This window comes from Myxocyprinus asiaticus, chromosome 3 (genome assembly GCF_019703515.2).
Source record: "Myxocyprinus asiaticus isolate MX2 ecotype Aquarium Trade chromosome 3, UBuf_Myxa_2, whole genome shotgun sequence".
In the NCBI taxonomy this organism is placed as follows: domain Eukaryota; kingdom Metazoa; phylum Chordata; class Actinopteri; order Cypriniformes; family Catostomidae; genus Myxocyprinus; species Myxocyprinus asiaticus.
In genome coordinates this window covers 32,333,924-32,349,665 of record NC_059346.1, presented here as the reverse complement: position 1 = coordinate 32,349,665, position 15,742 = coordinate 32,333,924, and the positions used below count along the sequence as shown (strand labels likewise).

General features: G+C 37.5%; 1 protein-coding gene across 3 annotated transcripts in view; it reads right to left on the bottom strand.

Annotated features, from left to right (window-relative positions):
- Positions 1 to 15,742, bottom strand: part of LOC127422575 (heterogeneous nuclear ribonucleoprotein L-like) — a 26,641-nt gene extending 10,899 nt beyond the window's left edge. For 2 of the 3 annotated variants that reach the window (XM_051666216.1, XM_051666226.1), the window contains exons 1-5: positions 15,626 to 15,742; positions 7,399 to 7,517; positions 3,063 to 3,300; positions 2,747 to 2,832; positions 2,441 to 2,537 (exon numbers count right to left, since the gene is read on the bottom strand). In XM_051666216.1, the coding sequence (XP_051522176.1) occupies positions 2,441 to 2,537; positions 2,747 to 2,832; positions 3,063 to 3,300; positions 7,399 to 7,517; positions 15,626 to 15,709 (624 nt within the window). In that variant the 5' untranslated portion in view covers positions 15,710 to 15,742. Of the gene's footprint in view, positions 1 to 2,440; positions 2,538 to 2,746; positions 2,833 to 3,062; positions 3,301 to 5,594; positions 5,802 to 7,398; positions 7,518 to 15,625 lie in introns of those variants that run through there. The other variant, XM_051666235.1, reaches the window with a different exon arrangement.

The window sequence follows — 15,742 nt, the reverse complement described above, 5'->3', positions numbered from 1 at the left end:
CAAAACACTGAAACCCCTTATATATAATTAAATCACACAAATTAGTTTAAATAAATGAACCTTTGAGTATTTAGAACTTTTTCTTTTGAGTTCACAAAACTGACACCTTTTAAGTAACCTGAATTGTTTTATTGTTTTTAGTTGAATAAACTTGTGTCTTACAATGTACAGGAACTTAAATTAACTGAAACATTGCAGGGGATTTCTCTTTAAAAGGGGGAGGGGGAATGCACGCACATACAACACAGGTGCTGGATCAAGGCAAAAAGCATTGCAATTTATCTTTCCCAGCAATTATCATACATTCAGCATGCTAGCATTCACTGTACTAGCTAGTTCTAGCAAGTATTACCTAGTAATGTTCCCTACTTGAAGTATTAAAGAGATAATTAAGCTGCTCTGTCACTGGTTATCATTCACTTTCATTGTATGGTAAAGAATTAATGTGAAAATGGATAATGACCAGGGACAGAGCAGCTTGGACATTCTGCTAAATTATCTCCTTTTGTGATCCAAGCAAGAATGTATGCCATATGGGTTTGGAATGATATGGGGTGAGTAAATGAAGATTTTTGGGTGAACTATCACTTTTACAGAGACTTAATGTTCAAAGCGTGAATTGAGTCAGCTCCATTTCTAATTAGCAAACTCCAAAGATGATTCACAATTCAAATTTTATGTGGTAGCCAATCATTGTGACTTTAAAGGAATAGTTCACCCAAAAATGAAAATTCTCTCATCATTTACTCACCCTTATGCCATCCCAGATGTGTATGACTTACTTTCTGCTGACCACAAATGAAGACTTTTAGAAGAATTTCTCAGATCTTTTGTTCCATTCAATGAAAGTGAATGGGTGCCAAAATTTTGAAGCTCCAAAAATCATCAGAAAATTCTCCTCCCTGCTCAGTCAATCTCTACTTTAACTTTCAAATTCTTCTTCTTGTGTTTTTGGTGATTCACATTCTTCAAGCATATGCCCCCTACTGGCCAGGGAGAAGAATTTCTAGCAAAAATGGCCTTAATTATTTCTCACACACACTTATCATATAACTTCTGAAGACATGGATTTAACTACTGGAGTCTTATAAATTACTATTTTGCTGCCTTTATGTGCTTTTTGGAGTGTCAAAATTTTGGCACCCATTCACTTGCATTGTAAGGACCAACAGAGCTGAAATATTCTTCTAAAAATCCTAATTTGTGTTCTGCAGAAGAAACAAAATCATACACATCTGGGATGGCATGAAGGGTGAGTAAATTATCAGAGAATTGTCATTTTTGGGTGAACTGTACATCTTCAACAGAATGACTAAGTTTGCCATATTGACTCCAGGCCTACAGAAGGCACTGTACAGTAAAAGCAGTGTGATATACACCGATCAGCCACAACATTAAAACCACCTGCCTGTTATCGTGTAGGTCCCCCTCATGCTGCCAAAACAGCTCTGACCCGTCGAGGCATGGACTCCACAAGACCTCTGAAGGTGTGCTGTGGTATCTGGCACCAAGACGTTAGCAGCAGATCCTTCAAGTCCTGTAAGTTGCAAGGTGGTGCCTCGATGGATCAGACTCGTTGGTCCAGCACATTCCATAGATACTCAATCGGACTGAGATCTGGGGAATTTGGAGGCCAAGTCAACACCTTGAACTCTTTGTCATGTTCCTCAAACCATTCATGAACAATTTTTGCAGTATGGCAGGGCACATTATCCTGCTGAAGAGGCCACTGCCATTAGAGAATACCGTTGCCATGAAGGGGTGTACGTGGACTGCAACAACCTTTAGATAAGAGGTATGTGTCAAAGTAACATCCAAATGAATGCCAGGACCAAAGGTTTCCCAGCAGAACATTGCCCAGAGCATCACACGGCCTGCCTTCTTCACATAGTGCCTCCTGCTGCCATCTCTTCCCCAGGTAAATGACACACATGCACCCGGCCGTCCACATGATCTAAAAGAAAACTTGAATCATCAGACCAGGCCACCTTCTACCATTGCTCCATAGTCCAGTTCTGACGCTCACATGCTCATTGTAGGCACTTCCGGCGGTGGACAAGGGTCAGCATGGGAACTCTGACTGGTCAGCGGCTATGCAGCCCCATGACACACTGGTTGTCCTTCCATGGACCACTTTTGGTAGGTACTAACCACTGCGCACCGGGAACAACCCACAAGACCTGCCGTTTTGGAGATGCTCTGAACCAGTCGTCTAGCCATCACAATTTGGCACTTGTCAAAGTCGCTCAGATCCTTACACTTGCCCATTTTTCCTGCTTCCAACACATGAAATTCAAGAACTGACTGTTCACTTGCTGCCTAATATATCCCACCCCTTGACAGGTGCCATTGTAATGATATAATCAATGTTATTCACTTCACGTGTCAGTGGTTTTAATGTTGTGGCTGATCAGTGTATGTAATGATGTGGGGAACTAACCTTGGCATACTCGATTTTAAGGGTGCAGCAGCCTGAGTAGATATCAGCTCCGTTGAGGGAGGCTTTTGCTCTTTGTGCACTCTGGACTGAGTCAAACGTGACTTTAGTCAAGGAGATCAACATTTCTTAGATTCAACAGGGCTATATCTTATACTCTAGGAGGGCTGAATAACCAAGGAATTATTAGAATATTCACCTTAAACTACACTTTGACTGGGTTTAATCTGTTAAAATAAGCCCAATTTATGGTGAAGAAATAATAAAACCACATTAACAGAAGATTGAAGTCATTTTGCTTAGGGATATTCAACCATCGCCTGAACTCCATTTTTCCTAAAGATCACGATCCTTTGCACAGGGCCGCAGTTATTACAAATGGTGTAGAGAACATCCTACAGACAAGAAATGACAATGTATCAACAACAGCACTGTATGTTTGTCTAGTTTAAGGTCCATGCATTAAAAATGTCAAATAGCAAGGAATTAAGAAATCACGCAATACCATGACAACCTCTCTTGAGGTTAATTAAATGGGCAGATAGAGTCAGACAGATGATGGCTGAATCTGCTCAGCATCCCATCATAATATGTCGCCATGGTGAACAATATTGGTACAACTTACCGTGGTAATGGGGTAGATAGGGTTCATGATGGTGAGGAGCAGTACATTGTTGACGCTCCGTGTGTCATCAGAGTCGCTAGGCCGAGAGATTTTCTGACTGGTAGAGTAATTGATGTATGATGGCCGGCCAGCGATGTAGATTTGATTACTGTTAGCATATGTCACTGCGTTACTGGAGCCACTCATGTCCTCATACTCCACCAGTGCCTGGCGCTTCTTCGGCATCAACACAACATAACTGAAAGACAATTTGGACATCATGTCAATGCCTCTTGCTGTATAGATTTGCATTTGCACCATTTCTGCAGAGCTGCATTACAAATTCAATAAAAAGCCAAAAGGCTATTCTCCAACAAAACGTTTGGCTTCCACTGCAAGTGTACTCTGGGCTCTATGCTAACATTTTTGTTTAGGTGCGTTTGTGCCCCTAAGTGAAAAATTTAAGGAGCATAGTCAGAGGTCAGTTTTTAAAGACTGTTACATGTAACTTTTAAAGAATTATTAAAGAATTCAGAAACAAAAGATGCTTGATGCATGACAAAGAACGCCTCACCTGATAAACATTTCAAACATTGTTATTTTTAGCGTTAATCCTAACAACCAAACAACATCAGACCTTTATGAGCATCTAATAAACTAAAAATATATTGATGATACTTCATACTTCCATTTGCCAGTAACAAACATTATATCTGTAATTCTTAACAGATTAATAGTTCCATACTTTCATGTCATGAAAGATTTCAATCAAACTTTCATGATATTCATAACTATTTGAAAGTATTATCAGTTGTATTTACCTCTGTTAAGCATTATATAATGCAATAATGCTTAATGTTCATGTCATTTATGAAAGTTACAATATATTTTCTATGACACGCACAAACTACTTCACAATTTTATTGAAGATGCCTTTCTGTGTCCGCATAAGGGATGGGTATTTTCAGGTAATTTTGTAGTCGAGCACTCTAACCCACAACATTTTTTTGCAATTAATTACTCACGAATTTAAATGTCGGTTAAACATGTCAAGAATGACACGTATGTGAAATTTATATTTTGTTTCATTCACAAACATTACCAAGGATGGTTTCAAAATAAGATAACTACTCGATTAGTAGATTACTTGTGCACATCGCTAATCCATATATGCCGTTTTTGAATTGATTTTCTATGAAAACCTGTGCTAGACAGGAGGTCTTTGACCATTGTGCAACATCTCACAGTTTTTCTCAGAATCTTACGCATGAGCACCATGTTTGTACGACATTCATCAATCAGTCATAATTAAAAACACTGTCCATCATTTTGACTTAAAAAAAAGAAAAAAAAAGAAAGAAAAACTCAAAGCAAGAAACTCTGCTTAAACCATCTTTACGTGGTATATCTGCCTATGCGTCTTCACTCTCTCTATGTGCGTGAAAGAGGAGAGCTCTCGCAACCATACGAGAGTTAGAAAACAAAACTCTTACAGAAATAGTCCACCCAGAAATGAAAATTCTCTCATCATTTACTCCCCCTCATGCCATCCCAGATGTGTATGACTTTCTCTTCTGCTGAACACAAAGATTTTTAGAAGAAAATCTCAGCTCAGTTGGTTCATTCAATCCAAGTGAATGGTGACCAGACCTTTCAAGGTCCTAAAAGCACAAAGTCAGCATAAAAATAATCCATAAAACTCCAGTGGTTTAATCCATGTCTTCTGAAGCGATGCAGTTGGTTTTGGGTGAGAACAGACCAAATTGTAACTAATTTTTCACTTGTATTGTATAAGATATTCTTCTAAAACTCTTTGTGTTCAGCAGAAGTAAAAAAAAACATCTAGGATGGCATGAGGGTGAGTAAATGATAAAAAAAATTTGAATTTTTGTGTGAACTAATCCTTTAATGCAAAAATGACACCACTTTTAACCCTTCTATTGCGCTTGGGTCATTTTTGACCCGGTAAAGGTAAATCCTAATTTTTAAATATAGTTTTTTGTATGGGAACCAAACTTTGTGACTTTGTCAAGACTACTAGAATGAACATCAATAATTGTTTTCAGATTTTTTGAAGAAATTAAGAGATATAACCATTTTTATAAGATTGTTACCTCTTTTGTGTTATCGTGTCAATTTTGACTTCAATTGTGGCATTACACATGATATTTTCACACATTTATGAATTTGATTTTTCTTAAAAATACTTACATTCAGCCTCTTTCCCATACTCTCACACACACTTTTGTCTAAAAATGGGACTGCATCTTGTTTACAATCATGCACCCACATACACACACTCACATAGAACTGACAAAACAGATGTAACAAACATAACAAATAAACTATATCAAATGAAAAACTGCCAAAAGGGAGGTGTGGCAAGAGCAAAAGTACAAGCATACATAGTCTGAATAAGGGTTGAAGGAAGAAAAGTCCACATTTTACTCTGCCGCTCTCTACTGACTGATCTGATAATGAACCAGCTTGCAGCATAATCACACATTAAAGGATCAGTTCACCCAAAAATGAAAATTCTCATTATTTACTTACCCTGATCCCATCCCAGATGTGTATGACTATCTTTCTTCAGCAGAACACAAATTAAGATTTGTAGAAGATAGAGCTCTGTCAGGTCCTTATAATGAAGTACATGGTTGCCAGCAATTTGATGGTCCAAAAGTCATATTTAGGCTGCATAAAAGTAATCGACATGAATCCAGTCAATCAATGAATGTCTTCTGAAGCAAATCGATACATCTGTGTAAAAAAGAAATCGATAATTAAAATGTTATTAACTTTTAAAAAGCGCTTCCTGCCAGAAGCTGACACATTACGAGAGTTCGGCCATTTCAAAAAGCATCAGAATCCTGGATGGAAGCGCCGATTTAAAGTTAAAAACGTTTTAAATATCGACTTGTATCTTACATAAACCTATCGATTCGCTTCAGAAGATTCATTGATCGACTGGAGTCACATGGATTTCTTTATTGCTGCCTAAATGTGACTTTTGGACCGTCAAAGTGTTGGCACCCATGTACTTCTATTATAAGGAACTGACAGAGCTCTATCTTCTTCTAAAACTCTTAATTTGTGATCTGCTGAAAAAGACACAACTGGGATGGCATCAGGGTAAGTGATTGAGGAAATTTCCATTTTTGGGTGAACTATTCCTTTAACATTCAGCAGTTCATGCACTAAACCGAATAAATTTTGTTTAAAAAAATTGTATACAAATACAGATGTTGTGTAGCTGTGTTGTATAGTTGTTTTGATGTTTGGTTGGCAAAAAAAAAAATTTATTTGGTTTGCTTAGATTTTGACTACTGAGTTGTTTTACAGCAGTAATGAGTAATTAATGAATATGGACGTTAATAGTAGAATTACTATAAATTCTCATTTTAAATATTTATATAAATTTAATGCAATGTTTCATTAAAATGAAATTTCATATAAACCTTGACAAAAAATATAGCTTCACATGTATCACACTGGTTTAGCTGAAGTTAATGTATATTTTGAAATGTTAAAGAATTTCTAAATTAAAAAAAAAAAAAAAAAAAAAAACATAACATTTATATTTTTCTGTTAACATGCCATAAATATTGATCTTTTACATGTATTAACAGTAAGTTAACAAGGAGTTACAATATGGCTTTTGATGAAAACAATTTGATTATGAATATTTTATAAGCTTAAATCTCAACCGGGTCAAAACTGACCATGAATGCAAAAGGTGTATGCAGATTTTGAAGGCAACAGGAGGGTTAAAAATACTTTGCATATGAGGTTAGATGCATTAGGGAGTTTTTATTCTGATGGTGGACTACAGTATAAGTTCGGGTGTTAGATCAACTGTCACTCGCACCAGTACGCCCAAATAATTTTTCCCATTTGCACGCAGTAATGCTCGCACTGTAGAGCCCAGAGTAGTACTATAATCATCATTCCTGTTAGTCTAATGTCTCACTAGCCACTAGGGGATTTCAAATCTACCGCCTGTTTTTGCTGAAATCTCACCCTATTCTGTGCAAAGTCTGTCACACTAGCAAATTAAGAATGGAAAAGGGGCAACAGACTAAACTTCCTCACAAATTTCTTCACACAAACATAAGAAATTGTAATAAACTGAATTATGATGTAATTCATGGAATAATTGTGTATTTGGTTCCTTAAGGGTAGCGTGTAGACAGTGTTGACATATGATTACCCTTTAATTTTCCTCGCACTAGAAATTGCATTTGATGGGTTGGATTTTTATTTATTACAGGTGCCAATCCTTTTATTACATTGAAATGAATACACTTTTCCCCCCAGCTTCCCCTAAAATTAATTTAATTCACAGGGTGGACATTACCTTATGGTGCCAAACTCCTGTAGTGCCTCCACCAGGTCAGCCTCGGTAATGCCGTCAATTAGCCCCCTTACATGCACTACAAGCGAGGGCATGGTCTTGTGCGGGTCATCGTAACCCTCCTGCATATAAAAAGGGCAGGGTGAGAGGTTAGGTCAACCCATGGTATAAACAAGATTCCTCATGAATGATAAAGCCAAAGAAAATACAACAACTACAATAGCAGATTTGGTCCCAAATCAACAACTTCTTAGTATTTTATTTACTCGATGTCTTACAAAGTTCCCGACTGCGGAACTGCGAACAGACAATGATCGACAATATTGGGAAATGGCAAAACCATGGATCTGGGTAGACACCAAATATATTAAACAGTGGCCAGGGTGTGCAAATAACACCCGCCAACCGTAAAATGCAACGAGACTGAATCCAGTCCACAAGCTCCTCATCCAAATCCATGTATTTCATGCGCGGGTAATTTTGCTCACCTACCCGCAACAGATAATAATATCGTCAAATAATGTCGTCTCTGAGAATGCTGCAAATTATTTCTGATCATCTCGGGAGGTGCTTTGATTTTAGTCCGCTTTATTTCCACGTGGTTGTCATGCATTGTGAATGCAGCTCTGCAGGTTCAGTAATATATATCTTTGTATTAAAGAGACTAAGGCGAAAGTGATTAAATCATAAAGTAATACAAGACACATTCACCTTGAACCTAAAATTGAGCTCTGTTTTATTTTATTTTGGCAGCATTAACTGTATTACCAAGACACAATACAAACACAAATTCGATAAGAACACACATGTGGCAGCATTATTTTGGGAACACAAGGGAATTTATTAGGCTTTATTATTATGATTATTATATCTTTACATTTATGATTGTTTTTACATTTACATTTATGCATTTGGCAGACGCTTTTATCCAAAGCGACTTACAGTGCACTTATTACAGGCACAATCCTCCTGGAGCAACCTGGAATTAAGTGCCTTGCTCAAGGACACAATGGTGGTGGCTGTGGGGATTGAACCAGCAACCTTCTGATTACCAGTTATGTGCTTTAGCCCACTACGCCACCACCTCTCCTTGTTTTTAGTTCTTAATCCGTAGGCTATTAGTAATTTTCCACCTGGTGTTGCTGACTGATGGTTGCGTAATGTCAAATGGTGCCGTTGGAGATGGTAAATGTTTAAATAAGGTGGTTAAAAAAAATATATTTTTTTTGATCTCTTCGTTATTTTATTGCTTTATTCATTTAGTTTAAAGTGCAATTTGAAATAAGAAATGTCTTTTCTTTATGCTTTGTGTTTCAATAAACGAATTACATTTTTAAAGCAAAATCAATAAAGCAAAAAAAAAAAATTTATCGACCCACGGCAGGGGGGTTGACGATGTAATTGGATATCACAATGTTTAAGGCGATTATCGATAAAATAATTTTTACATATCACCCAGCCCTAATTCACACACACACACACACACACACACACACACACACAGCCTGGCTAGGAAAAAAGTTACATACTCTAATATTTCATTGTACCGCCTTTAGCTTTGATTACGGCATGCATTAATCGTGGCATTGTTTCGACAACCTTATTCAATGTCACAACGTTTATTTCCGTCCAGAGATGCATTAATTTTTGGCCAAGATCTTTTATTGATGGGGGGTTGAACCACTCCATAAAGTCTTCTCCAGCACATCCCAAAAACTTTCAATGGAGTTTAAGTCAGGACTCTGTGTTGGCCAATTCATATGTGAAAATGATTCCTCATGCTCCCTGAATCACTCTTTCACAATTTGAGCCTGATGAAACTTGGCCTTGTCGTCCTGAAACATGCCTGTGATGTCATGGAATAAAAAAATCCATTGATAGGATAACCTGGTCATTTAGTACATTCAGGTAGTCAGCTGACTTCATTTTATTGCTGCATAATGTTGCTGAGCCTAGACCTGACCAACTGAAGCAACCCCAGATCATAACACTGCCTCCAGAGGCTTATAAAGTGGGCACTATGCATGACGAATGCATCGCTTCATGCACTTCCTTTCTTACCCTGAAGCGTACATCGCTTTGGAATAGGGTAAATCTGGACTCATCAGACCACATGACCTTTTTCCATTGCTCCACAGTTCAATCTTTATGCTCCCTAGCAAACTGAAGTCATTTTTTTCCGATAAGCCTCACTAAAAAGTGGCTTTGTGGCCACACAGTTTAGTTAAAATCCTGTAGGTTCTCTTCGCATTGTGCATGTGGAAATGCTCTTACCTTCACTATTAAACATAGCCGTGAGTTCTATTGTTGATTTTTTACAATGTGACTAAGCGTTTTAGTGATTCCAATCACGATCATTCAAGATTTATTTCAGACCACATTTCTTCCGCGAATCTGATGGTTCACCAATATCCTTCCAGGTTTGAATAATGCACTGGACATTTCTTAACCTAATTCCAGTGATTTCAGCAATCTCCTTGGTTGTTTTCTTTGCTTGATGCAGGCTAATAATTTGCCCCTTCTGAAATACAGTAATATCTTTTCTACGACCACGGGATACGTCTTCCGACATGGTTGTATAAGAAATGAGAAGCTACACAATGCATCAGTTAGGGTAAAATAATTGTTGCCAGCTGAAACATATGAGTCACTGCAATAATGATCCAATCATAGGCTCTTAAGTATCTGCTTATTTAAATCCAAACGGCGACTTTTTCTTTGGACAGGCAGTGTGTGTGTGTTACCACGACTTACCAAAACTATAGTTTTGGTAAGTCGTTTAGGACATCTACTTTGTGTATGATAGGGCTGCCCCCTAATAGTCGAACAAACATTAGTCTATGAGAAGAGTCTTGGTCGACTAAATTTTGATTGGTCGGTTGGTCACAGAAAAACGACGAACACCGGTATTAGCACTGGTTGGACAATAGTGGTACTATGGGGTAATTTCCTTAAGCAGGGTTAGGGTTACGCCTACACGATAAAGCAAGACACCTTGATTTCAAACTTTGAACTATTTATTTATTTATTTAAACTAAAAATTCTAATGAAACTGGAAAAAAAATAAGTGCAATTAAAATGTGTGTTCAACTTTTTGAAAGATGGTTTTACAACAGTTGTCAACATTTCTCTGGCAAAGAACCTGCTTCATCTGCGCATTCTCTACTGGTTGGGAAAATACATCATGTGTGTGAATACATTATTTTTGTTCCCTCGTTCACGATATATATATATATATATATATATATATATATATCAATATCCAATTACATCGGAAACCCCCGGGCTGAGGTATCGGTGAATATTTTAGTGATTTAGCTTTAGTGATTTTGCATTGAAAATTAAATTAATTTATTTAAAAAATGAAAAACTTAAATCAAATACATTTCTAAATTCACTAACAAAGAAAAATGTTTTAGTAAAAATATATGAAGTAAGATTTTTATTAAGCTTCCATATATGATTGTGTTAAATATAAGTATAAATGTGCAAATCAATGAAAATGCTTACATTTTACTCTCCCTTGTGTGAATTTATTGAAAAACTGTGGTTAACATACCTTCAGCATTTTTTAATAGATTTTTTTATTAAATGCCTTTGAAATATTAATTCTATATGACTACATTGGCTGTTTAGATGAAATGATGGTTCCTCTGATTAAAAACAACAACAAAAAACAAAAAAACAAAACACATGCTATTTCAGAGCAAAAATATAATTATCGAGATATATATAGAATATCGTCAATTTGCTGAAAAATATCGAGATATAAATTCTGAAGCCATATCACCCAGCCCTAGTTCAGGTCTGGAGAATGGGCTGGCCATGACAGGGTCTTGATCCGGTGGTTCTCCATCCACACTTTGTTTGGCTGTGTGACATGGAGCATTATCCTGCTGGAAAAAACAATCCTCAGAGTTGGGGAACATTGTAAGAGCAGAAGGAAGCAAGTTTTCTTCCAGGATAACCTTGTATGTGGCTTGATTCTTGCATCCTTCACAAAGACGAATCTGCCTGATTCCAGCCTTGCTGAAGCACCCCCAGGTTATCACCGATCCTCCACCTGGTCGTCTAATGGTTAGACAGAGACCTGGAGAGGCCTTCAAGCCACAGTGTGAAGTTTAGTGGAGGATCGGTGATGACCTGGCAGTGCTTCAGCAAGGCTGGAATTGGGTAGATTCGTCTTTGTGAAGGACGCATAAATCAAGCCACGTACAAGGTTATACTGGGAAAAAAAAACTTGCTTGCTTCTGCTCTGACAATGTTTCCCAACTCTGAGGATCGCTTTTTCCAGCAGGACAATGCTCCATGCCACACAGCTAGGTCACTCAAGGTGTGGATGGAGGACCACTGGATCAAGACCCTGTCATGGCCAGCCCAATCTCCTGACCTGAACCCCATTGAAAACCTCTGGAATATGATCAAGAGGAAGACGGATGGCCACAAGCAATTAAACAAATGAGCTGCTTGAATTTTTTGCACTAGGAGTGGCATAAAGTCACCCAACAGCAATGTGAAAGACTGGTAGAGAGCATGCCAAGATGCATGAAAGCTGTGATTGAAAATCAGGGTTATTCCACCAAATATTGATTTCTTAACTCTTCCTAAGTTAAAACATTAGTATTGTGTTGTTTAAAAATGAATATGAACTTGTTTTCTTTGCATTATTCGAGGTCTGAAAACACAGCATCTTTTTTGTTATTTTGACCAGTTGCCATTTTCTGCAAATAAATGCTCTAAAATGACAATATTTTTATTTGGAATTTGGGAGAAATGTTGTCAGTACTTTATAGAATAAAACAAAAATGTTCATTTTACTCAAGCACATACCTATAAATAGTAAATCCAGAAAAACTGATAATTTTGCAGTGGTGTCTCAATTTTTTCCAGAGCTGTGTATATACACATTTCTTTCATCACATTCCCAGTGGGTCAGAAGTTTACAAACACTTTGTTAGTATATGGTATCATTGCCTTTAAATTGTTTAACTTGGGTCAAACATTTTGGGTAGCCTTCTACAAGCTTCTCACAATATGTTGCTGGAAGTTTGGCCCATTCCTCCAGACAGAACTGGTGTAACTGAGTCGGGTTTGTAGGCCTCCTTGCTCACACAAGCTTTTCCAGTTCTGCCTTCAAATTTTCTAATCGGATTGAGCTCAGGGCTTTGTGATGGCCACTCCAATACCTTGACTTTGTTGTCCTTAAGCCATTTTGCCACAACTTTGGAGGTATGCTTGGGGTCATTGTCCATTTGGAAGACCCAATTGCGAACAAGGTTTAACTTCCTGGCTGATGTCTTGAGATGTTGCTTCAAATATATCCACATAATTTTCCTTGCTCATGATTCCATCTATTTTGTGAAGTGCACCAGTCCCTCCTGCAGCAAAGCACCCCCACAACATGCTGCTGCCGCCACCCCCATGCTTCATGGTTGGGATGGTGTTCTTTGGCTTGCAAGCCTCACACTTTTCCTCCAAACATAACGATGGTCATTGTCTAAACAGTTAATTTTTGTTTCATCAGACCAGAGGACATTTCTCCAAACAGTAAGATCTTTGTCCCCATGTGCACTTGCAAACTGTCTGGCTTTTTTATGGTGGTTTTGGAGCAGTGGCTTCTTCCTTGCTGAGCAGACTTTCAAGTCGATATAGGACTCGTTTTACTGTGGATATAGATACTTGTCTACCTGTTTCCGTCAGCATCTTCACAAGGTCCTTTGCTGTTGTTCTGGGATTGATTTGCACTTCTTGCACCAAACTATGTTCATCTATGAGACAGAATGCGTCTCCTTCCTGAGTAGTATGATGGTTGCATGGTCCCATGGTGTTTATACTTGCGTTCTGTTGTTTGTACAGATGAACGTGGTACCTTCAGGCATTTTGAAATTGCTCCCAAGAATGAACCAGACTTGTGGAGGTCCACAATTTTTTTTCTAAGGTCTTGGCTGATTTCTTATGATTTTCCTATGATGTCAAGCAAAGAGGCATTGAGTTTGAAGGTAGGACTTAAAATACATCCATAGGTACACCTCCAATTCGGTACACCTATCAGAAGCTACTTGTCTAAAGGCTTGACATAATTTTCTGGAATTTTCCAAGCTGCTTAAAGGCACAGTTAACTTAGTGTATGTAAAATTCTGACCCAGTGGAATTGTGATATGGTCAATTAAAAGTGAAACAGTCTGTCTGTAACAATTGTTGGAACAATTACTCGTGTCATACGCAAGGGCTGCCCCATCCAAAGATTTTCTTAGTCGTCAAGTAGTCGTTAGTTTAAGCCATTAGTCGACTATTTGTCGGATGTTTATGATATTAATTTAATTACTTAAATATATATTTTTTGGGGGGCATCAGAAAATGGTTTGAGTTCCAAGGCTGAGAAAGAATGTTTTAAATAACATTGCTAACACTGTTCTACATTACAGAGAAATACTAAACCATAATGAGCCTTTAAAATATACATTTTACAAGCACACGCACAAAGCAAGCCTCAGCCACACTGGCAAAAGCGGTAATGATTATGAATGTGTCGGAAAAAACCAGCAAGGAGACTGTCTGAACATTTTGTTAATTTATAGAGAGAAATGCACATTAGGGTTGTGCTGACAGACGATGATCTCGAGGATCGACAATGGTCAGAGTGATCGCCAATAGCAGATGCCTTTGACGAAGGCAAGAAGATATTTGGCATGTTTTTACCCATTAATGTATTCAATTATTATTATTAGGCTATTATTTTTATCAAATTAATATTACAAATAATTTGCCCGTAGACACACAGACACGCGCTTGAAGAAACACTTTATTATATTATTAAGAACAGATGACAGAAAAGCCGTCTATGCGCATGTATGACACGCTGTTTGTACGGAGGCGTGCAGTCTCGTGGAACACGCACATGTAAAAGGTTCTCACACTTTCATTGTTTCTGTTTTCTGAATTTCTATTTTTTTTTTTTTTTTTTTTTGCAAGAACAGTATCTTCTATGAGTGCTGCAAATGACCTCAGACATCTCAGCTCAGGAGGTGTTCTGAGTTCAGTTCACTTTATTTCCACAGAGCAGTTCATTGTGACCACAACTCTGCATCTGTGATTAAAACATAAAATAATACAAAAACACGTTCACCTCGAACCATGGTTTATATTTCACTGATTATTATCATCATTATAATTATTATGTTTACATTTATAATTGTTTTTATGTCTTCATTTGTGTAAGTAATTTTCCGACCTGCATGTTTAGACAGATACTTGTGGTAAATGGAAAGGTGGTTACTTGTATATAATTTTTTTGATCTTCATTATTTTAATTGCTTTATCGTTTCATTTGGAGTGCAATTTGAATTTAGAAATGTATTTGATTTAAGTTTTTCGTTTTTTAAATAAATTAATTTTCAATGCAAAATAATAATAATAATAGCCTAATAAATATTAATTATTAATACATTAATAGGAAAACATGCCAAAAATCGTCTTGACATCATCAAAGGCATCAGATATTGGCGATCCCCAAGATCATCGTCTGTCAGCACAACCCTAATGTGCATTTCTCTCTATAAATTAACAAAATGTTCAGACAGTCTCCTTGCTGGTTTTTCCGACACATTCAGGATCATTACCGCTTTTGCCGGTGTCGCTGCGGCTCGCTTCGTGCGTGCGTTTGTAAAATGTATATTTTAAAGGCTCATTATTACGGTTTAGTATTTCTCTGTAATGTAGAACAGTGCTAGAAATGTTACTTATTCTTTCTCAGCCCTGGAACTCAAACCATTTTCTGATGCCCCCCCAAAAATATATTCAAGTAATTAAATTAATATCATAAACGTGCCGAATCATAGTCGACTAATGGCTTAAATTAACTAATACTAGTCGACTAGGAAAATCTTTGGTCGAGGGCATCCCTACAGACTTCTGAGGCTGATCTGAATGACTGAACAAAGAATGTAACGGGTCCGAAGAGCAAATTTCAGTCTGTATCGGATCCGGTATAGGACGTATGACGTCCTATAGACAATTACAATATAATTTCCAATGTAGTTGCATAATAGGTTACAATATCCTCCACAATCATATCATTTTTTTATAACTGAACAGCCTAAAAAGAGCGTTGGCTAATAGGCTAGTAAGGTAGCATCACATCTTTAAACAGGAAAAACGAGTTTTTACTCGAAAAATAACATCTAGCTCTACAAGCATGCAAAATGCTATAAACTCAATAAAAATAGATTACCGTGGCCATTCCGTCGCTCTCTGTTTTCTGTCTTTTTGTTGCTCTGCCTCCGTCGCCGTAATAATGGCCAGCCGCAGCAGCCATGTTGTCTCGAATGAAACGTTCTAAAATGGAACG